The 22,104-nt window shown below is 44.2% G+C and overlaps 1 protein-coding gene across 3 annotated transcripts in view; it reads right to left on the bottom strand.

Moving 5' to 3' along the window:
- Positions 1-11,844: 11,844 nt before the first annotated feature.
- DPF3 (double PHD fingers 3) overlaps positions 11,845-22,104 on the bottom strand; it is a 189,786-nt gene continuing 179,526 nt past the window's right edge. For all 3 annotated transcript variants that reach the window (XM_055715720.1, XM_055715718.1, XM_055715719.1), the window contains 3 exons: positions 15,175-15,287; positions 13,749-13,830; positions 11,845-12,697 (listed from right to left, as the gene is read on the bottom strand). In XM_055715720.1, the coding sequence (XP_055571695.1) occupies positions 12,627-12,697; positions 13,749-13,830; positions 15,175-15,287 (266 nt within the window). In that variant the 3' untranslated portion in view covers positions 11,845-12,626. The remainder of the gene's footprint in view (positions 12,698-13,748; positions 13,831-15,174; positions 15,288-22,104) is intronic.

Genomic DNA, 22,104 nt, shown 5'->3' with positions numbered 1-22,104 from the left:
AGTGTAAACTCCATTGAGGCCTCACAGGGGGTAGGAACAGGCAACCTGAAGGTAGTGCACATAGCAGAAAAGGAATTTGAAAGAAACGATGGGCATTTTTAATCCTATTCTGGCATGTTTAAATAATCAAAGACACAGTGACAAACACACTACAGTGACACATCCCTCCAGCCTCGTGAGCCCACCTACCTGCCACCCCAGGATTGGTCACAGAAAGGTTTTTCCTCTGAAATGTGAATGATAGCTGGGACATTCTTCAGACAAGAGCCCTTGTTTGTTCCCTCACTCAGTTGCTGTGGCTGCCTCTGTACTTAACCATGTGACTAACAGGACAATTGGTTTCATGTGAAACTGCTAGGTTTTTCTCACAAGCAGGGATACAAAACCTCCTTATCTCTATTGCCCTGAAGACCAACATTTCAATGGCATACTTCAGTCAACAGCACCCAAAACTCCTCCAGGCTATTCACTGACTGGCATTAGATTATTTTCATGGGAAGCTACGTCAGTTGGCAAACACTGACAAGGTTAGCTTTTAAATACATCAGCACATTATGAAAAGACTGAACACCAGTAGCTCCAGCTCAGAGTAAAGACACAAAAGTCAAGTTCTCTTCTGCTACAAAGAAGAGAAAAGGCTATTTTAGGGGATAATGTATTAGAAGACTGGAAATAAATACCCTGCTACTTTTAAAACAAGCGATGCATTGTACACTTAGTGCTTCTCTGAATCCTCTTTCCACAGAGCAAAGCATCAAGATTTCCATCAGTCCTGAGCTGGCACAGCCAGTTCTAAGAATTAAAATGTAGATCAGGCCCTCATAGTCTTTGGCTCCCCTTCCAAAAATGCTCCCTACCCGCTAGAAAAGCCAGTTCATTCTGAATATCTGTGTGACGTAGACACTTCTGCACTTGGACCCACAGCAGATCATTAATTGCAATTATGATGGCCACATACGAGTCATCAGGAACATTTTTTGATCACTTTCTGTATTTCTCCAAGTACGCGCTATAAAAATGCAACTACGCACAATAAAATTGAAAGACTATCCCATACCAAAATTAATCTATTAGACTAGGAAGCACGACAGGAACATACTTCCTCAGAAAGTCCTCAGAAATCAAGTCAGGAGCTTCTCATGTTGTGGAATGTTTTTTTCATCTTTATGCTGAGTCAAGCTTTAGTCCACAATTGTTATGTGTGTCACTGACCGTGCACTGAAAGGGTTTTGTATAAGAAACAAATTTTGCTGATTTCATCACCACAGTACTGAGCACTGTCCTGGGTAAGAGACTCTCTGAAGACCAAAGGAGCCTGTCTGGACACTTGTCTAACAAACTTGTATTCAGACCGCTCTGAATTCCACGACCCTCACAAAACCCCTTCATTTTTTTTTGCAGAGGGCTTCCAGGACACAGTCTGACAAGAGGCAAGCCACAGAAATGGGTGATGCTTTGGTCAGACACAGACTATGGCTCTGCTCTCTCTGATGACAAGAAGTAGGATGGGAAGAGCCCAGCTGGACCCCAGAGCTCTAAGCTGGACATTGGTTAAAATACCTTTCACTGCCAGCCTGAGGAGATTTGATGGCAAATTCAATAAGATACCTCAATGAAAGACCTCAAATTACTTTTTGAAGTCATTTTTAAGGATAAACTAGTGCCAGATAAAGGAGCAAGCCTCTGAAGTCAGAACGCAGTTCTTGGATGTTTTACTCCCAGATTGATTTATTCTTGAAGGGGGAAGGGAGTAACTTAAAAGCCTTTACCGTCTATTTTTAAATGAGAGGATGTTTTTCATTTAACTCTCTGTAACAGAATAACTTGAAAATAACTGAGAAAACCATGTAATCCCAGATGGTCTGTGTTCTGTGTGCTCTTGTGAAGCTGCTGTGACTCCGCTGCATTAAAAAAAGACATACATTATTCTGTAGCAATTGTCCATGACACTGAGGCTTACAACATAAATATTGCAATACCTCATCCAGTTTCTGTATGACACACCATGTTTTATTGCAGTAATGTCTCATAATAGATGAAGGTGCTGCAGGGTCCTGTTTGGCCAATTGCTATGGTACCCTGGAGTGCACTTTCATAAGGAGGGAATATCTCCCACGGGAAGGGAGTTAAGATGAGGACTAGATGCCAGGAGAAGGAGCTAAAGGCTTCACATGCAATCCTGGGCAAATATTTTCTATGTCTCATCCGCCCCCCCACCCCAGCCCCTCCATTAAATGGGAGGTTCGTTTCCTCGCTTCTAGATCGCACTGGATGCAAGGTAATGGAGCACAGCCCTGCTACGCATAGCAGAATACCTTTAAATCAAGAAGCCAGTGTTTTTTGCCAATGTGACAGATTGAAAAATGCTTCTGGTACTTCCATGAGTGGGTTACTAAGCAACACTTTGGCTTCCAGGGAGTAGCTGTGCTGGATGTGATCTCATGCACCGGCAGCCTGACCACATCCCCAGCTGGAGCACTGGGGAAAGGAGGGCGAGTGTGTGCCGGCAGCAAGGCTGCGTGGCTTCACTGGCTGTAAAACAGGTTCCTTCCAGATAAGCTGTAACCACAAAGGAAAAGCATCCCAGAGGCGATGATGGGCCTGCTCACAGGGTGGCAAAAAAGCACAGACACTGTCAGGACATACCATTGGGAGAGAAGTAAAGCTTAGAAGGTGTAAGCACCGCTCGGTAAACCTATGCAATATCCTGGTCATGCAGACTTTCACTTCAGCCTGTCTCAGAGCAAATGATGCTGAAGAGGACTGACTCCAGGGACAGATGCTGAAAATGATAGGGGCTGGAAAAGGTTTCCAAGTGAGGAGACACCGAGATCAAAAGGACTAGAACAGATTAGAAATGGGTAAGAGGGGAGGTTAGAGCTGAGTGAAGTGATACAGAAGAGGGAAATCATGCACTGCTGTCCACTGTACCTGATATAGCAGTACAGGATTGTTTACGGAAAATCAAAAGGCAATACACTGAAAACTGGTGAATCAAGCCCATACGCCATGGAGTTAGAGTGAAATTTGCCCTCGTTGCTGACTGCTCCACCATTATCTTTTGCTGAGGTTTCTCACTTTCCTTTGGAGCCTGCGACACGGCATCATCAGGACCAGGTTAAACCAGAACCAAGTGTAAACAGACCAGACTCATCTGGGACAGAAATACCTATTTTCTTACATGTGCTGGGTGTGCTGAAATATTAAGCACCACACATCTTTTAATAAAGACTAAAGTCTAAGGCTACTTAGACTGGGCCTCTTTAGACACCAGGGCAACCTCTTGGCTTAAAGTCAATGGAGGAATGATGATTGAGAGCAACTGAGAATCTGGCCGGTCTTTTAGACTACAGGTACTCTTTCATGTGTCAATAAATCATGCTCCAGATAGGATTAAGTTGTAAGAGATAATGTTTTGCCTTATTTTGTTAGAATGCTGACACACCTTTGCAAAACAAGATTTTCTCCCTCTTCCTTCTTTTCCTTCAAGGTGAGTAACACTTATTACAGAACTCTAGATCTATTCCTGATAGGTGAGCAATATTTACAGTAAATAATATTTATACATATATATTTGTATATATAACTTAAAGTCTCCTAATTGAAATTCAATACTACAGCATCACACAGTAAGGCTCTACCAAGCGTCACTATTTTGGGTGCATTTTTTTAAATATGCATTTTGAAAGTGCACTTAAAGTTGATGACATCACATTTCTTATCTGAGATGCCACAGATTTATCCTCCTTCTATTCCCCTTTGACTAATGGGGACAATATTGTCCCAAAGTCAAATAAAGGATCAACAGCAAAGATCCTAATTCAGTCTTCCCCAGCCCCAGATTCAGTTGCTGGTTTTCTTTGCAACCACTTCTAATGAAAAAAGGTGTACACACCAACAGCACGCTCAGTGCCATCTGCCATCTGAAATGGCAGATGAAGAAAAGGTGAAGCAATAACTTAACATGTACACAAACTTCTGGTTCTTGGGAGATCTGACTGTCTAGCACAGATGACAATTTACTTGAATGCTCTTGAGCCTCTCTTTACATCTGCAATTCAATGAAATAAATTATTCTCAGGCCTGTTGCCATCACTTCTGACCCAGGCTGTGGTGCTGGAAGAAAGTCAGAGTAAACAGGAGAAATGTTGATCTCTGCTGTAGCACGAAAAATAGAAAGCCGTCAAGGTAAAGACGACACATTTATTCCTGCATTTTTAAAGAACATTTTATGACTACAAAAGAGTCTATATGAACTACTGTGTGACCTTAATGCTGAGTTGGGATTAAGTCAGCACACGAGTCTGATTCCCTGCAATGATCAAGGGTTTGTTGAACCCTTCTAAGGGGGAGATAAAAGCTGATGGTTCGGTTTGGACCTCTCTCTATTTCTGAATTGCTCTAGACCCTTCAAATCAGCTTTGGTACACACTGTCTCTGAAATCCAGGAATGTATTGCAAGAGAAAGAAAAAATGAGAATGAACAATGAAGGATATTCTGTAATGAAGCTCAAAGGAGATGACCCTTGGAAATTCCTCATGCACTTGCTATAGCCTTCCCAAAAGGATGCAGTGGCACATCTCTCGTGTTATACCTCTAAGAGAGCTACAAAAGAAGAGTACCTTAGGCATAACGTTCATGTCTTGTCCTTTGATTTTCAGCAGATACTTCCCTTTTAATGTTGCTGGCAAAGTTTGCACTGGCAGTGCACAGCAGACATCAAAATGCAGTCCTGAGTCCAGCAGCAGCAGATGTCTGGGCTGGAAACAGATCTGTGCTCCAGCAGAGGTCATAGGCAGCAGGGGGTTTGGCCTTGCAGGCAGAAAATCTCAAGCAATCTAAGGGAAATCCTTATCTTGATTTTCAGGACACTAGGCACATGGCTGCTTGATGAGAATTAGCAGTTTCAAAGTCTTACATGGCAACAGCAGGAAGAGTCCTATCTAAGGGGACAAAACTCTAGGATGTGGAATCTCATGCACAGGTGAGACCTGCTAGCAAAGACTCCAGACTGCTACAAAAAGGAGCGCTCTCCCAGCCAACCAATTCAATCATTCAAGACATGGAAAGGAGGTGAACAGGAAATGGACTTGTCAACCTTTACCACTCTTTCAGAATAAAAGGAATAAAACCTGCCCTTCTCTGTCCTTGGCTTCTGAAAAGAGGGGAGAGAGAGGAAACATTTCCTGAGTCACTATGGAGGTGAAACCTATAGTTTGTTACAATGAACTGAATCAGATGGATGACCGTACTGACTGGAGTCTGAAAGAAAACATCAATACCTGAAAAATCAGCAATTTTCGTGTATGAAGTGTTTTATTGTTAACTTCATGCATGCAAAGGGAGGTAAGCTGATCTGGAAATAGTAGTTTCCTCACTTCAGAACATAACAACAAAATATATTCTAAATGCATGGGTGAATACTGTAATAATACATTACATTTTCATCCAATGTGGTGGAAACACACACCAAACATTAAGAAGCTATTGGCTTGATCTCCCAGTTGCAAAATGCCTGTCATTCTCATTGACATTTATGCAATAAGACGATAAACCCTAAAAACCCTTCTGTGCCCCAGAAGTAATTGCTGTGATTTACCTTTCCCCCCACCCAGTTAAGTGCCTTGATGCACAGCGGTGGTGGGACTCGCTAAACACTCCAGCACTGCAGCTGGAGAGGCAGGATGGTAACGCACCACTCCTCTGCCCTGCACTAAGGCTTGGCCATCGGGACAGCCAGGTCATGGTCACCCATCTTGCAGCTTGGCTCCTTCAAGAGAACCACTGTCCCCCAAGGGCCAGGAACACTGCCTGGCAGAGCTGGTCACTCTTGCCCTTGTCTGCAAGGTGGTGAGACCCTGCACCCTGGCTGGCACGGCAGGACACAGAGCTGGGACAGTGCCAGCAGCCTCTCTGCAAAGCTGCTCCCCAGGAGCAGGGGCTTGGTGCTCTGGCCCCGGTCGATGGTGCCAGCACTGGTAGGAAGGAGACTGCCTGGGCCTGCCCTGCCACGGAACATGATGGGGAGTGGGCTGGGCAGCTGTGCTTATAAAGCAGTCCCCTTCAGACCAGAGACCTCCTCCTCTCCCTTCCCCTCCAGCAAAACTGAGTTCATCTTACGTAAACCGGACGGGGTTTGGTGTCTGCCCTGAAAACCCATGAACTACTGACGGGGTTGGAGTTCGTTGTTAGTAATTATATCACCTCTAAAGATGGATTTGGCTGCCTGTCAGCCCCAGCTCCTGCCCTTTTTGACCAGAGGAGAAGCACAGCCATAGTAACCAAAACTCTTTGTTTCCTCTGCAGGGTCTTGGACCTTTGGCATCCATCTCCTGGCTTGTCACCTGCTGTCATCTCCCAGGACAGCACCACAGGCCCATGGCTGGCAGAAGCAAACGGCGTAAGGAACAGCATGGGAGAGCTGGCTCTGCTTGCTCTGCCACAGCCTGGGTGTGCACCATTGTAGTAAATGGCAGCACTCAGTGCTTGCACACAGGTGTATTCCAAGTGCTTTACAAAAACAGCTAAGAATTGCCATCCTGCATGTTCTCCTGCATTTTCTCCAGAATTGAGGCACACAGAGTTCAGGTACCTACGCACAGCAGTGCTGCAATCCCTGTTGTAAGTGGCAATAAAGCCCCCGCTTTATAACTCTGCTTAGGTGCAGTGAAATGTCATGTTTCCAGATAACCTCAGAGCAGCTCTGACTCTCCACACCAGCAGGCAGCCTGGCACAGCCAGCAGCTCTGCTGGACAGACTGCAGTTTGGGTCAGCTGCTCTTAACTGAGACCTAAGTTTGGAAATGAGTGTGCGAGCATCTCTACCTGTTTGGCTGCAGGTTGTTTCTACACACACCTCTTCTTGTGGGGGCCAGGGACAGCACCTGCCTGCTCCTGCTCTGGCAGTGGTGCTCACCCTGCCCCAATGTCTAAAGAACATTAATGCATACTTCCCTTGTCCTGCCAGGTAGTGTATCATGCAAAAGTATGAGATGCTAAGATCGTAGCAAGCCCAGAACTGGTTACAGAAGAGAGCTTTCCTGTCCTGTCTGCCTGCTCCTCTCCACAGAAATTATTTTCACAAAAAAATAGATCTGGTCAACTGTTAAAATTTCAGGTGAGGACCTGCTGTTGTCCAACTCACAGCCTTCCATAACAAAATTGTCAAGACGATCCATCTTCTAATCACCTCCTCCATAAGATTTACATTTTCTGTCCTTCCAGACTGGTGTCAAATTGTTCCCAGTATAGCCTCTTTTGCTTTGTCCAGTTTTTTATATATTGGGAAAACATAAAGCATTTCCCTCTTCTGCTCTGAAATATAGTTTTATAGAGTAACAGCTGTCATTTCCAACTGATTAGATAGACAGATGAACAAGTAAGATCAACCAAGATGTCTCACTTTAAGAAAGTGCTCCTAGCATTCAAGATTACATTTTTCTCCATTTTATTTATCTTCTTTTCCTTTTAGATGAACCGGTTGCATAATGTTAAAAATTCCTATTCCTCCATAGCTGTTAACTTTCTTTTAAGTAGGTACTGTAAAGTTTTCACTAATGAGATTTATAGACATGCTGGAACTGGACTAACCAGACACACAGTGGTGGATAGGACACTAAATCAGGAAATTTGGAAAATTTCAATTCAGGTAGACCTGAAATTCTTTTAAGCCCCATGTTAAATGTTTTGTGTCAAAGGAAGGCTATTTCATTCTTTTATTTTGAAATTAAATTAACTTTGAAATTCAAATAATGAAGTGATTAATTCCAAAAAGATCAAAACAAGCATTTTCAACTCTTCTAATATTCCCCTCCCTCTCATATTTTCTGTATTCAATAATTTGCCAGATTGAACTTGGATATTTGAATAATTGTGGTTCTCTCAAAAGTGCATTTTAAATTTATTCCACACAGAAAAATCATGCCCAGCTCTACCTGGAATCTCCTTGCCCACAATGCACACTATCCCTCCAGCAGTGACAAGCTTAATTAATATTCCTTTCTACCCCCATCCCTCCTCACCTTCCAAATGACCCCTGTCAAAACACATGCTGTAGGTGTAAAGAACATGCAACAGCTCCGCAACAGTGCGTGGTGTGGGACACTCTTCCTTTGGGGCAGAATTTACTAAGCTCCTTTCAAAGAAAGCTGAGAAATAATGATTTGAAAGTTATTTAGAGCAATGTTTGCTTCAAAAGAACACACTTAACTTGGCTTTCCTAGCTCAAGAACTGGCCTAAGGTACAGAAATGCTGTAAACTCAGTCCAAAGACACATCTACAGAAGCACAGTTTGGAGGCAGAATGGGACCCATCTTACGTTTTTTAAAGGTACTGCCGTTCCCAAGCTACAGGAGAAGCTCAGTGACAGTAACACAAGCTCACTTCCTCGGTGGTATGACTTGCACGCACCCTGTTTACGACCATTTCTCCACCCCTCTGGTTTCCAAGGCTGCCGCTGCGGCAGCTCCCCTCCCCAGCTAGTCTTCCCACCACAGGGCAGAAAACTGGGCAACGCAGCACACAAATGTGATGGCAGGAAATACAGAACCAAGCCGTGGATTCACACAGTACAGTCTGAATTGTTCGGTCCCTGGAAAAGCACGAAGTGGCTAACACCAATGTAGCCGCCACTGTGGGCAGGAAGGGGGCAATGTGCAATTTACTGCATCAGCAAAGGTGATTTTGTAAAACTGACCTTCTTTAGGTTATCCAAGATGGGTTAAAAACATTAGATATGTCCAACTAACTTACTTTAAGGCCATTATGCAGACACAGCTTGGATTTAAATACATCCTCTCCGACAGTAAACATCTGTTTTTCTAATGAGGACAGGAAGAAGAACAATTACATCAGCCAGCCTGGCTTCCTCTGTACCATAAGCCTTCTTCAGTCAGACATTCCTGTCTAAGATTGCGTTTCATTAAAATACGTCTTCTGGGAAGCTGCCCAGTCTTGATTTGAAGACTTCCAGGGATGCAGGACCTACCATCTCCCATGGTACTTTGCCCTGATTTGTGCTAAACTATGGCCAGTCTTGCCTACACAGAAAAGTTCTGAAATATGGCTGAGTGTGATCGCCTCAAGGCTGCCAACAGACTCGCATACCCTGCCGTAGCAGGAGAGAGAAGCGGACCGAGCCAGAGTCCTCATGCTGTTTACTGTCCAGACCAGACTGCTGCTATGAGCAGCCTCAAGATTTGCCTGACAGTGGACGGTGTCGCCCAAGTTGTTCATCCCAGTGATCATGCAGGGAGGCTGTCCCCAAGGGGTTACCAGGTGACAGGGAATCGGTTACCAATTTCTAAACTCTTCTTCCTCACCCCCATGGCTGTGCCACAACCTCTCCACATTTGCACAAAGTGGGTGCAGCATCATTTGCTTGGTGGCTCAATCAATAAAGCAAATCAATAAAGTAAAGTGCGCCAAGACGTATGGCTCTGAATGCATGCTAAAAAGTCACTGAGAGGTCCACCCTAGCCCCTTATCTTGGACCAAGCCAGTAAAGAAGGGAGACTGTAGCCGGAGGAAGGTCTCAGCATGGGGGAGCTTGCATCTCATCTGCTGGCAGAGTTACCTGGAGTGTTGCTGCTCGGCTATGCAGCAGCACAGCACAAAGCTGGAGAGATAAAACACTGCCGGACCACTATGGGTAAGTACCCTGTTACACTGATCTCAAACAGCAAACAACATCGTGCCATTGAAGATCTAGCCACCTCTCCTTCCGTTATACCTCATCAGTAATGAAATTTCAGCAAGGCCACCGAGGAATATTTCCAAACATGAAAGACATTGTTCACCACAGAATGTTTTGGGGAGGAGAAAACAGTCAGTGCTGCTATGGATCAAATGCACAAAACAGGAAATCACGTTTGTGTGCAGAGCACAGTTCATTTAGCAATGTCTGTCACAGGGGTGGAAAGCATTGACCTTCTGCACCAGCCAGTCCCACCAACAGGGCTACCTGAGACTTACATGATGAGCCACTGCTGTCTGCTTAACACACAGGCTAAAACAATGTGCTTTTTCCTCTCCGTGTGATAACGCAGACATTGTTCTACTGCTCTCCCAAGGTCAATGCAATAGCAGAAAACTGGAAGGTGATGGCCATCTATAGAGCCATATGTAGAGCTCCCTAAGCCCAGCAGGCCTGGCAGCTGAGCACCAGTCCGACACTAACCCACCTCTGCTTCTCACACCGCCAGCACCGCCATAAAGCTTTCCTCCAGCGCACACACTTCTCAGCTCCAGCCCCTCCTGCCGAAACACTCACTTTCCGTGAGAGAGCCCAGCCGTGCCTCTGGTGAATACACGCTTGTGCTCCTGGGCACAGCAGCAACAGGACTTTATGTCAGCCTGAACTGTGCGATAGTCCAAGGTGCCAGGTCAGCAGGGTTCAATTGCACCATCAGGTGGGTGCAAAAGCTCATGCAGATGAGCTGTGGACAGTGAGTGCTCCCCAGGGCCAGGGCAGTTCCAGGCTGGGAGGAAGATGCTTCATTTTACATTTTTTTCTAGAGCTTTGTCAGAACAGGTACCAGGCACCCAACACAGGTCCTTGGGCTCCCACTTTTCCCTCCCCGCACCTGATTTGTTTGTACTCATGGTTCTTCTGGAGTGGCTGTCACATGGAAAGCCTAAGGTATTGAATGAATTTCACAGCTAGCCAGTACAGCTTCTCCAGGAGAAATTTGGTCCAATATGACTAGGATAAATACTTTCTAAATCTTTTTCTAACGGGTTAAAACACTCCTGCTGCAGACTGAGAAGAGGCTGCAACAGTACATGGGAGAATCCCGCAGCTGACACAGCTGCTTCTACTGTGTAAGCTGAACAAAATGCAAAAGGTGAGGAACCTATCTAAATAATGAGGGAAAGTGCATTAGGTCAGTGTAGCTCACTCTAACTAAGTGTAATTAGCAGGAGAAGGAAGAAAAATTATCTCACTAATATTCTTTCACAATGTCCTTTCAAATGTTTGGGGACATCTAATTTTGTGGGAAAGTTTCAACACACATAGATATGCCAAATATAATCTTCAGTGTCCTTACCTACTTGTACAAGCACCCTGAGTCACATGCTGCTTGGGACTCTCATAAATTTATATTATAAACCCACTTAAATCTATGCATAGGAAGTAATACACTTCATACCCTAGAAAATGGTCAATTTGGGCTACTTGGCAATTCAGAGAGTTGCAGGTTTTTAACCTTAAAGATGTATCTAGTAGAAATTCTTCAATGTACTAACTTGTCCTCCTAGTGATGTCTTAAATCATTCACAGAGACTCAACTGTAATAATATTTTTTCAATTGATACTCTTGCCTAATGTTCACACGTAGAGGTTTGTTTAAATAAAGTACAAGTGTTTCTATTTAAATTTTTAAATCATTATGAAAATCTTTCTTTTCATGTTAGGCTCAGTAAATTATTTCCTTCTTTAGAGCTGGGAAAGGTTTTCTGACAAATTATTACAGTTGCCAAAAATGCAGTTATAGAGAATTTGGGGCAAAGATATTTGAAAATTCAGCTAGATCTTGATGATTACTTTGATAAAAAACAGTAACACTCTGGAAATGCTGAAAGTCCTGATTAGGTAATTCCCAGAATACAATGCAACTTTAAGTTGCAGAACATTTTAGTTTAGAAATTAAAAAAAAATAATCAGAAGTGCTTCATTTGACCTAAGCCAAAGTTGTTCCTTTTTGCAGCTTACTTTAGATTGCTGAGAAAACTGACAATTCTACTTTCTGTGATCAAGTTAAGGTGATGTTCTTGTTTTTTTTCAATTTTCTGAGCTAAACAGCAAGTCAGTTACATACATAACCATTCACAATTTTCTGAATAAAAATAAAATGATGAGTCTGGACTGTATGCTGGCATTGCAGTGGGACAGTGTGCCTGGATATCCTGAAATACCAAAGACGATAGCCAGGCTTTTCTAAGCATCTGTGCATGTACATACTGGTACTGTTCCTCCTTCAGAGATATGAAAACCAGATGTCTAAAGATCTGCCAAATCAAAGCATTTGATCCAAGGGAGAAAGTGTCAACCCAAAAATTTTTGATCAGTGCTTCTCTCAGTGACAATACATTGTTCATGACCTGGGAAGTACTGAACTAATGCAACTCTCAGAGTCCCCCTATGAATACAGAGTGGTTGCAGTAAGGAGATTTCCAGTCAAGCCTGTGAAGAGAAACAACTGGTGCTGCTCCCAGCCAAAGTACTCACCAATAATTCCTTGGGAGATACCTTACTACTTCTTCTTTAAAGAGAAGACTAAACAGAAAGCACAAGGCCACACAAAATTGACTTCTCCATGTCAATATAACAACCTTCCCCCTTCTATAATGCAGGTGAGCCCGTAACAGCAAGCAGCAACCATGCATAGCAGTGAAGAGATTTCATCCGGACATCGGGAAAGTACATGATCCTTGTAGTAGAGCCCAGGAGGTATGACCTTAGTGACAGTGAATACCACAGATACCTCTTCCTGTATTTGAGTGTCCGTTCGTTTTGATCTGGGTTGTGTCTTTGTGTTCTGGATGGGACTTGTGTGCTGGATGGGACTTGTGTGCTGGTATGGCAACACCGGGAGCAAAATGTTTCTTGACTGCTGGAGCTCCTCAGGCCTGGAAGCCAAAAGCTGATGCTCTCTCTCTGAGCAGCTCCCGGCACAAATGACAACTCCAGCTCCCTGCAAATGGAGAAATCCTTCTTATAGGAATGACATCAAATCCAGGCACTCAGAGTTTATGTCAAGATAAGCTTGAACAGGATAACAAACATTCCTAACATTGGAATTGCCTGTATTTTTCTGAAGCAGGCTCTGCTGCCCTTGGTGTTAGGGCTGTAGGCTTTCTACACAAGTTACAACACAGCTGGGATGTGCATTGCCGCTAGGTATTTTATATTTTCCTATTTTCAGTATACCACTTCCTAGTCAAACAGAAACCTTTAGCTAATTATTAGCTGCATTTCAAAAATTTCCCCTCCTGATTTATTTTATTCTTTCTCAAAGTTATAAGCATTTAGCTCCTGAATGCGTGATTGATTTGTAATTATTCTTGTCTCACCCCTCATGTAAACTGCAGTCATTCACACTTGCATGTTTCCTCCAATTCTACTGCTCTCTGCAGATTTTAGTCAAAGAATCAATAACATTAAGGGACTAGTTCCTCTTCTCCACAACCAAGTGACAAACTACAACCAGTTGTAGCATAGTCAGATTGAATCCCCTGCAGAGGACATAACTACATACCAAACGTAATACAGACTGTAAACTCTCACCCTCCCTAGGCACAGATAGCCCAGAGAACAAGGAAGGCTGTTCCTCTTACTCCAGTCTCCTGACAACAGACTCTCAGCTGTTCCAGAGAGAACCTCTCTGTCTGAGGCTTTGTCTCTGGGACGTTGACTTCTTAGGAAGTCCAAAGTCACAGTTCACAGGAGCTCAGCTCAGCTGACTAAACTGAGCTGTTCAGTGCCATCTGGGACATCCAAAGGCACCCATGACCTGCAAAAGAGCCATGTTCTGGAAGAGGAAGTAGAGACCAGGCAAGGTTGAACAGGGCAGCTCAGATCACGCTACACCTCCACATCTATTAATTTTCTTTCTTTCCAGTGGTACCTGCCTCTGCTTTGCTACTGCTTCCTTAACCCTGCATGGCCCAGGCCACCTTTCTGAAATTCTTCCCTTCTCCACAAGGACTTTGTGATTGTCAAAGCAGACTTCCAACATATGTTACCTTCTGGGGGCTCAAAGACTGGTGGATTCAAGCAATACATGTGATAGCCACGGTCACAGTCATCACAGAAGAGCAGCTGGTCCTGAGGCAGGGTTGTTGCAGAGACAGTAGGGAAACAGGGAGAGAAAGAGAGGAGAAGAGAGAAAATGGTGTAAATTAGTCTCTTGCCAAGATGAAAACATAAGCATGGTAACCAGCACTGCTCAGCTAGGAACACAGAGACCAAGAGACTGCTGGGGATGTAAAAGGCTAGAGGCATCACATTTGTGCATCCACACTCAACCACCATATTTCTGAGAGGCTATAAGAGAGCCCGTCTCAGCATAAAGGCAGTTCAGTTTCAAACTGGAAAATCTCCCTGGGAGGTGGAGGACTTCCTCCCCAAGGTGGCCTTACGATGCAGGAGTAAAAGCTGTTAGGCCAGGGATATGGCATACTGAGAGACGAGGACAGGCTTTGCCGGGCTCCAATGTCACCACATGCTGGATCTCAGCCCTTCAGGGGAAACCTTTCTTATCAAAAGCGTGGACTTAGGTAGTTCTCCAAAACTCAGCTGAGTAAACGCTCTGTGAAACAGATGGAAATTACATGATCCCACCATGTGGTCTGCAGCTCTTTCATATATCTTGGGGGGAAAAAGCTGCTCTGAAGTATCCTGTGATTCCTAACACAGAAGAGCTTCCTGTTTTCAGATTTCCTTATTTACTGCCAAAGCTAAACAAAATCTCAGGCTTCAAATTTATTCTGCTATAGGGAATGGTGTCATCTAATCACCTCGAAAGTTCTCCAGCCACTGTCGATTCTCCAGGTTTCTCACAGACTGCCAAGGACCTTTAGCATCAGATTTTAACTGAAAACCCCCAGAGAGGACACTGCCCTGCTGCAGGCTCTGGATCGCAATTTGGAAATCACTGGAATAGGTGATCAGGTGACTACCTAGCTAGAGAGACCTAGCCATCCCAGTTCAAACGCTGCCATGTTTCCCAAGTCTTGTAATTAAGATTTAAAAATCATACCGAGAAAGTAAGCAAAATTAGGGACAGAAGAAACACACCTGTCATCTCTCAGGCTATCACCCATTCACATTTACTGCTGACTATCATATTGAAAATACTACTCTCTTGCAGCTCCCTGCAACGTGAGTTTACTGCCTCCAGCTTATCTCTGTTGAATAAGCATACAAACCACAAGTATTGCCATCTCAAGAGGCCCTACATGATGCCCATGGTAATTTCAGCAGAGACTGACAGCTTAATGGGGGCACTGGGGAGAAGTTCCTCTCTACTCTCAGGAGCGGCTCTTCCTTGGAGACGTATGGAAGCAGCAGTAAAGCCATGACCCACACCATTGCCACATGCTTCTCGAGGGTGGGCATGACAGTAGCTTGCAGTAATGCTTATGTGCAGGAAAAGGTAAATGAACTCACATCGTTCTCAGAGGTCCCACAAAGGCTGCAGGATTTGCACTCAATGCACTGCCACTGATAGGTTTTAACAGCCTCAGTCATGTTTGTGGTGAACTGCAGGCAGGTCGGGTGTCCTGAGGAAGATCGGAAACAACTGTCATTGTTAAGGCTCACTTTTTGCTTGTGAATTAACTGGTATTGAATTTGGGAACAAAACGCACATGGACATGGACTGATCACAACATGGGCTGCAGCTAACAGATACCAAAGAGGAAAGCAGGCATTAACCCTTTCGCTGCCGGGCACAAGAGAAAATCAGAGTCGTCCCCACCCATTCCCCATCGGCAAAGCAGTTTTATTCAGAGCTCTTAAAAATGGTTTGGCTTTGGGTTTGGTTTTTGGGGGCTTTTTTTGGAAAGAAAACAAGAGAAAGGATGAAATCAGAAACAAACCCAATTTCAGAGAGAGCCCACCCATCTTAATAGAAATTGGAGTACAGTTTCAATTAGAGTTGTTCAGACCGGACTGAAGGAACTAGTAGAAACAAGGTTATTCTCCATTTCAGAGCTTCCCTTCCTGATTTCCAAGTGGGTGGAGCAATTCTGTAAACTTTGCTTAAATGGAAGCAGTAGCGTACAGAGAAGACGCATAACAGGATGAAGGGATACAGCTTTTAATTTTTTTAAGAGCTCTGCCACTCAAGTTGGTTGGCACAGAAGAAACCAAATTGCACAGCTAACCTTCCAGGATCAAAACAAGAAACCAAAATGAAAAAACCCCAAGCCAACTCCCACAATGAACTAAATCAAAGGAATAAAGAAGGGAAAGCTAGCAGAACAGTCACATCTAATTGGGAAGGACAAATCGCCAGAGTTACAACCCCCACCCCTACATGCGTGTCGACTCCAGCTTTGCAAAACAGCGGTATCACAGTAGCAGGGTCAGCAATGGGCTTTCTGGAGGGGAAAATACAAACAAACAAACAAACCAAAGGTAGGATCAGTGTTCCTTCTGCAAAACAAAACAAGAAAAATATACTGCTGAAATAAAGTACTGTCCTCCCAAACCACCCGTATGAGGCTGAGGCAGTCCCTAAGTCACCTGCAGTAAGTATTGCTTGCCTTCTTGGAAAGCCCCGTATTTAGCATCTCTCTCTGACGCATGCAAGCGATAACACTGCACATAGTCAGGAGCAGGGGCATGGGACAGGGATCGCCAATTGCTCATCTATAGAAAAACTAGAAATACAGGTATGCACATCCAGCAGTACCGCATACTACTTCTAGAAAATTACACCATCAGGTGCGTGGGGTTTTTCACTTCTAGCCTGTCTGCGGTTCATAGCATACAGCCAATGGGTAGGAAAAAATCTTTTCCACTTCCACCTGCACCTCCACCAGCCTAAGTGTCTTTTTAAGAGTAGAGAAAGAACGGCTGCTTCTCCAATCAGAAAAAAAGGCACAGCTACAGCAGATGTGGGCATAGGTGTACTATCTCCACTACCAGACCGATCAGTGGTGTTTTGCTGTGTCATCACATCACCCATCAGCACCCTACAAGTAGCTTCTGTATTTTCTAGCTAGTGAAGCAAACGGTTGCCGAGAATTGCTGAGTAAGACAATAATGCTGTAGGGAATATATTTCCTTTATGTGTCCATGATACCTCCAGTTATATTTGCATGGGTGTGATGCATAAACTAAGCCTGTCCAGCAAAGAAATGTGAATGTGTGTACATAAGTTATTAAGGAAATCTAATAAAAAATAAAGGAGATATTTAAGGAAGGAGGGATCAATGACATTGCTCATATCACTCTTAAGCCTTTGAATAAATAAATGTTTTGGCAGTACTGATGAGCTCAGATGATCTAAAACCACTGGGTTTTGGAGCCCTTGAAATGTCAGCACACAAAAAAAGAGTCAGATTTTACTGATATTTACAGTGGACCAAGTCCAAACTAGAGTTCTGGGGACCTTGAAACTGCAACTGTGCAGAAGGAGATGTGACATGATACCTTTTCATGCTGAGAGGACCTCAGATAATTTCTGATAGTACCAAACTAGCAGAACCTGACATGACACTGAAATGTTCCTCCAGGTCTGATTTACAGCAAATGCAGAACCTCATTCCAACACCAGTAAATAGAACAAATGTGCCACACTACACATCAGGGAGGAATTCATCCCAAGAGCAGAAAGTTGTCTTCCAGGAAGGTTGTACAGTACTGGAATATATCACAGAAAACAACTCATACAGGGAGGTGAGTTAATCAGAGAGTTAAATAGCTTCAGTCACATTTGAAAAGAAACAGAAAGAATGGAATCAAACTTACAGAAATAAATCACAGCTAAATGCATACATGTATTCACGTGCTCACTTGCCTGTGTACACACATTGCTCATTGCGGAGACTCCAGCTAAAGACTCTCCCTCTCTCAAGCAACATGAAGGTCAGATTCTGTTCACTACTTTATCTCTGTCCCTTCACAGCCATTCCTGCTCTCTTCCAGCTATCAGTCTTGACTGTCTCGTTCCTGATTTGCCTCAAAACCACCTCTGCAGGTCTTCTGTGCTGCACCTCGTATTGATGGTACCTCATCCTTGAAGTGATCCATCCTATTTTGCAGAGCCCTTCTTAAGAACCACACCCATCACAAGCCTAAAAGAAATGGGCTCTTGCGGGCTGATGATTGCTTAGAAAATATTAATATTAATAGTGAGGGCCGCAGTGGCTTCTTTTTAGTAGCAATGCAGAAATATTTTGCAAAAGCATACCAGTCACTCCACTGGGCTCTCTCTCCGAATGCTGTGACTACAAAAGGTTCTAATAAATGCCCACAGCCATGTCTGCATAGCCGCAGATTGCTCTCTGTTAGCCCAGGGCTCACGGCATGTCTAAGGGAAAAAGAATATCTCATGCACATGTTTCTTCAGCCTCTAAGTCAGATCCTCTTTCACATTAAACAACGTGCCTTGTGGTACCATGACCCCAACCTAATGTCGTCGGAAAGACTATTTTTACTTATGCCAGCAGCGTGATGAGGCACTGTAGCATACAGCAAGCATGTCAGTAGATACTCAAAACATTAAAATTCTTTTTCCTGCCCTCCCTGCTCTCCTTCTTCGCAATTGCTCTATTTTCCCACTACTTTGTTTCAAAACCCAGTGTTTTTCATGACCTATGAGAAAATTCACACGTCCAGGACTTCCTGGAGCGGTGTTAGTGAACGCTATCCCTGCTCCGTATCACAGCACTTCTTGGCATTCCCTCTGTGGCAGAATACCTGAAGACAAAGCCCTGTAGCTGCACATGGCAGGCTGCTATAGGTAGATTCAAATTCCCTAAAAAATAAAAATAAAAATAGGCCAGTTCCACTCACAGTTTACACAAAGAGTAGTCCAAAATGTGGTTCAAGTTACAGGCACTGTAGTAGCGCACAAGCCAGAGAGCTGAAAGTCTATCTTGCTCATTAATTTCACCACCTATGTGGTCAAGATGAAGAAAAAGTCTTACTTTGCTAATCTTGTAATAAACAGCATTTGCTGTGGTTAAGGTGTGCAGCAAAGTCTGCAGCTGGGACTCAGTTAATAATTCAGGTGGTGGCTCAGCCCTGGCAAACCCTGGATCACTGTCACATGTCTGTATCAGCTCCGCAGATCTAACAGGGGGAAGAAGTAACAGATATTTATGGTGTCACCAAAGTCAATAGACAGACCTCTAAAATACACCCCGGGAGCAGTTCTGTTGAAGGAGAAGGTGATATGTTAACATTGACAGTTTCTAATCTACCATAACTATTCTCTACCTAAACTTCTGCTATGCCGCAATAGCTATAAACAACATAGATAATAAAACTTGCAGCAAGGTTTCAACAGCTCATCCCTTTGTCTTAAAGCAATAATTTAAAGTATAGATCAGGTCTGAAAGCTCCCTCATCTTCGTCGAAACTCTCCTCTGGATCTGAACCCTATGACTGAGGCCATATTTTATAGCGACACCCGTGTTTCACATGCCACTGGCTTTAATTGTACACTATGTCCACCAGACATCTGGTCAGAGGGGCGGGGGGTGAGCGCACTCAGAGGCGATTTCTTGTCTCCTGTACCCAGTGCAATTGCAGGCTGGCAGTAAGGAGAACTTTAACATAAATACCAAAAAAACCCCCACCCCAAACCAAAACCCCACACACACCTAAAAATCTCTTCCGCTTACACTGGCTGTGTAACACTAAAGACCAAAACTGACATTACAGGGCAGGAGCAATCTGCTGCTCCCAGGCGCTCTGTGACCAGCGAAGGCCTTAGAATGGCTCATTAGTGCTTTTTCAATAATGGATTCTGCATCGCAAGATTAATTGCAGCCATGTGCTCTGTCACACCCGCCACAGACTATTTAAGTTAACAATCCAATCAATAACCTTTTTCAAACAAAGGCAGAGATTATCTTGAGGGAAAAAAATAAGCAAAGACTCCTTTTTTAAAACAAATGTGAAATTATTTATACAAAGTAAAAGGAATTTTCACCCAGTTTCCAATTCTTTCCCTTATCTTCATGGTGTAGTGGTGGGCTTTTTAATCAATAGCATAATGAGAACCCACAGGGCTCCTGGCTATATCACATCAGAATTTATTCCATAAACTATTGAGGACTTTAAACAACTATAAATATATATTACAGATATAATGATCTATGGCACAGGAACCCCATCCAAATAATGGAAGTTTTACATGCAAAGAAACTGCAAAATACCATCCTGCTAAGACTGAATAAGGATTTCTGTCACTACTATCATCATTAGTCAGTATTATTATCATTATTCATACAAAAGAAGGGAAAAGTAACTCTAATTTAACTCTAAAAGTAATTCTAATAAGGGATATGATTTTATGCTTATGATATAAAAATTTAGCCCTTATTTGTCTAAGAAGGCACCCTTACAGACATGCAGCGTCGACAACAGATGGATTAGAAAGGGCCCTTGAAAACCCAAACCACCCAAGCACACTGAAAGGCTTGGCTCTGCCAGAATCCCAGGGCTCAAGGAGCTGCACCTTTCAGAAAAAGACCAAATGTTGCTGTGGGATGAGGATGGAGAGCTCTTGGCATTTTCCTGGCCCTTCCCATCTTGCAATGTCAAGGTGTTACAATGCAGGGACGTACACCTGTCTGCTCAAATGGAGCTTCTCATAAACAGAAGCCTTCAGCCATGTTTGTGGGTGAGGATCCAAGGCACCACCTGCCGCAGTACCTCTGTGATACAGGGAAGCAGGAGTATTTCATTATAGACAAATATAACAGCTTTCCTGGCGGCCAGGGCAGGGCTGGGTGTCAGAGGCTGCGGGTGAAGAGCTCCGTCTCGCCCCCCTTGGCACAAAGCCCTGCTGAATCCAGCTTCTTAAGAAAACAGACAAACCAACAAAAGAGGAAGCCTCACTCATAGGCACCATTGGGTTTTATTACTATTAGACAGGAGAGGAAATATTACCCCCATGAATTTCTACATATCCTGATGGAAATGAGAAAGCCTGGCTGTTTCTCCCGGTGTGCAAGGCACTGCGCTCCAGCACTGCCAGCTCCGCTACAGAGGTGGCTCTGAAAGGACTCGGGGGTCTCAGTGAACGGGCTGGTCAGTCTGATTTGGTCAGAGACCAACTTTCCTCTAATCTAATATGCCGCGATGTGCCAGTAATTGTGGAAGAATTAACACCTTTAATAATTAATGGAGCTCTGAAACCATTCAGCTGTAGAAGAGCTTACAGTTCCTATTATTTCATTTCCTGGCCCTATAGTCATTCTGGCCAGCACGGACCGAGCTTAAACCGAGCCCGCAGAAAGGGAAGGGGCACTCTGCTGCATTAGCACCCGGGACTGGCAGCCAGCTGCACTCCGGAGGTGGTGGTTTTTTTCTCGATACTGCCAGTTCCAGTGGGAAAAGAGACATAAATTACAAGCGATTGCTCAAATGTTCAGCACCGGTAGAAGACAGCCCACTTCAAGTGCTCGCCCACGGGACAAATAAAACCCCTGTGCAAAAGATAGTAGTTCTGCCCAGTCGTAATGAGGCAGGTATGCTTGGAGTCAATGGGAACTGAAAGCAGGACAGACCTGTGTTTGAAAGCGATGCTGGAGATCTTGAGGAAGATGTAAAATGGTGGGGTGTGGAAGGTGACGCAGCTCGGTCTCCTGCACTACCCTGCTGTTGCTTTAGCTGTGCAAACACCAAAGGGTGCAGGGGGGCAGCGAGCTCCTGCTGAAACACCGCTCATCTCAAGGCGTTCCCCAGAAAATTTTGTTGCCTGAGGAAAGTCCACCCACCAGCTCAACTTGCTCCCCGTTTTGACTCTACAACGCCACACAATTTCCTCTGAAACCTTTTTAAGCATTGAGAGCATCAGCTAGGACAAGCCAGCCTGGGCTACCGAGGGTACATCGAGAGTAAAGCTTGGCTCAAAGGCAGCTCACACGCATAAACAAAATGAAGGCTCTGTGCACGCACAGACTCACATGCACCCAGAGAGATTAGCTGCAGACAAGGCAGAGTAACTCTGTCTGGCACGGGGTGGCAGGAGGAGCTGGGCGGGATTCAAGGGTGATCTCCAGAGCACGCAAAGAGAGAAGCCAGGAGCGAGTTATTCTGTGCATCCTAATGGTTTGTCAGTCTAATCACTTTCTCCCCACACACCACCCCCTTGGTAGCAGATGCCATAAGTCTTACAGGAAAACTACTTGAGAAATGTTTTAAAACTGTGATTTTTACTGCGATAGGTTTGTGTGTGCCTTTCCCTCTGTCACCCCCCTTTCTCAGCTTGCACAGTCCAGCCACACATATCTTAGCAAGGAGAAATGAAAACCAGAAGTTACAGATTTTAAAAGCCTCTAAAAACCGGTGACAATTAATTGTGGCGTATAGATATCGCCACCCCGGGGGGAACACCCTGGTTTGGGCTAGTGA

The sequence above is a fragment of the Falco cherrug genome, chromosome 7, assembly GCF_023634085.1.
Source record: "Falco cherrug isolate bFalChe1 chromosome 7, bFalChe1.pri, whole genome shotgun sequence".
In the NCBI taxonomy this organism is placed as follows: Eukaryota; Metazoa; Chordata; class Aves; order Falconiformes; family Falconidae; genus Falco; species Falco cherrug.
This window is presented reverse-complemented; position numbering and strand designations above follow the sequence as displayed.